The sequence below is a fragment of the Elephantulus edwardii genome, unplaced genomic scaffold (genome assembly GCF_000299155.1).
Source record: "Elephantulus edwardii isolate Elephantulus edwardi_28Jun2011 unplaced genomic scaffold, EleEdw1.0 scaffold00283, whole genome shotgun sequence".
Lineage (NCBI taxonomy): Eukaryota > Metazoa > Chordata > Mammalia > Macroscelidea > Macroscelididae > Elephantulus > Elephantulus edwardii.
Genome location: NW_006400033.1, coordinates 2,901,476 through 2,903,453, shown reverse-complemented (window position 1 = coordinate 2,903,453; position 1,978 = coordinate 2,901,476). Strand labels below are relative to the sequence as shown.

General features: G+C 38.9%; 1 protein-coding gene across 1 annotated transcript in view; it reads left to right on the top strand.

Annotated features, from left to right (window-relative positions):
- Positions 1-1,978, top strand: part of DNAH6 (dynein, axonemal, heavy chain 6) — a 383,600-nt gene that overhangs the window by 253,744 nt on the left and 127,878 nt on the right. The window contains exons 52-53 of the mRNA XM_006900399.1: positions 254-377; positions 1,155-1,351. Of these exons, the coding sequence (XP_006900461.1) occupies positions 254-377; positions 1,155-1,351 (321 nt within the window). The remainder of the gene's footprint in view (positions 1-253; positions 378-1,154; positions 1,352-1,978) is intronic.

The following is a 1,978-nucleotide window of genomic DNA, read 5'->3' as shown; positions in this document are numbered from 1 at the left end:
GATCTGACTGGTACAGGAGGAGATTGCCCCTCCTCCAGCAGAGCATCTGGTGTATTCAAACCACTTACTTCTGGGATTGCAGTGCAGCTTCTTGCCAAAAGCCCACCAGAGCTCCCTCCTATCAAAAAGCTTTGATGGAACATATATAAAATGGGAGAGATGCCAAAAATATGTAAAATATATATTATAAATATGCATATTCAGCTCTCTTTGGAGACCTATGTTGAATATTTTCTTGATTTTTTTTATCAAGGCTGAACTTGATGTTACATTGGCTACTCTGAAAGACAAACAAGTATTACTAAAAGAAGTAGAGGATCAAATACAGGCTTTACAAGATGAATATGACAAAAGTGTGAATGAAAAAGAAAGTCTTTGTAAGTAACTCATAAGATATATAATGGTCAGAAAATACCAACCTTGTAAAAATAGGAAGAGCTTTCAAACAATCAAATCTCCACTTTCGGTCCAACATGTAGGATGTTTTTCTTAGGCCTATGCCATTAACCTATTAGTACAGAATTGGATAAACTACAGATAGTCTGTTGAATATGTGAACAAAACTTCATGGACATATTATGGTTTTAAAAACTGCGTATGAATTTAATGCAGAAAATAAATATTCCACAGTCACAGCAAAGATACTGCCTTTATCCAGAATAAATGAGTACCAAAAAAAGAGCTCTTTTCATGGAAAAGGAAAATATGGACTTAATGTTGAATTAATATGACATTCATGGAGAAACATTGACATCATTAGTAACAGTGCCTAATTCCTTTATAAGCAAAAGCAGATGAATAAACTTGGTATTCATTAATAGAATTCTGACCTTTTATGAACTGAATTTGATTCCCACCCAATACACCACATGTGCAGCCATCACTCCTCCAGCAGTGGAGCATGTGGGTTGTGAGGAAGATGACCAAATTTCAGCAAAACTTTCAGCCTAAAACAGACTAGGAATAAAACCTGGCAGTCTACTAGTGAAAATCAGCTAACTAAAACTCTGAACCACAGTTGTCACATTCTCAGGTCACAACTGGCATGGGAATGGATTAGAACCTTAGAGTATTGTTCTTGCAATGAAAGGAGGGATTTTGCCTTTTAGGAAAATAACCAAATAATGTAATCTGATTTTCTTAACATTTCCCAGCAAAGACCATGGCCCTGACACAAGCACGCCTCCTACGAGCTGGGAAACTAACAGCAGCACTAGGAGATGAACAGGTTCGCTGGGAAGAAAGTATCCAGAAATCTGAAGACGAGCTGTCAAATATCATAGGGAATGTGTTCATATCTGCAGCTTGTGTGGCCTATTATGGAGCATTCACAGCCCAATACAGGCAGCTGGTGAGTAAAGCTGCTTCTCTGAGGCACTAGGGAAGCAGCTGGGCCTAGGAAAAGTTTTAATTCCTGTACTGAGATGGAGGCTCTCCAGGCTGGAAGTTCTCCAGGAGGGAAACATATTTACATATTCCACTCCCTGTTCCTCTATCAGCCCATCACAACTAGGCTTTCCTTAACATAGTTCTCCCTTCCTTCTGCTGCTGAAGGAAGGAAAAGGGACAGAATATCCCCAGCCCTCTATTCAGCAGTGGTACCTACAGATGCCAGGAGGAAACGTTCTGAATTGATGATTCTTCTGCAGAAGGCTGGGCAGTGGGAGGAGGCTGAGCACAGACAAATCTAGGATTTGCTTATCTTATACTTTTTGGAGTTAATATAACTTGTCATTTACCAGAGATTAAAAGTTCCAGCTGAGTGCATTTTCTAGAAAATTTATATATGGAAGGTTGTTAAAGCAAGGGGTTTTTTTTCCCTTTTAAAAATTATTATTATTATTCATTTCGATGAACATGTACAGAGATTTTGGAATTCCATTCATTCCTTGTTGCACTTTTCTCCCCACCCACCCCACCCCCAGTTCGCTCCTCTCCTTGAAAAGCAAAAGAAAAACTCCTTCATTTGTACACAATC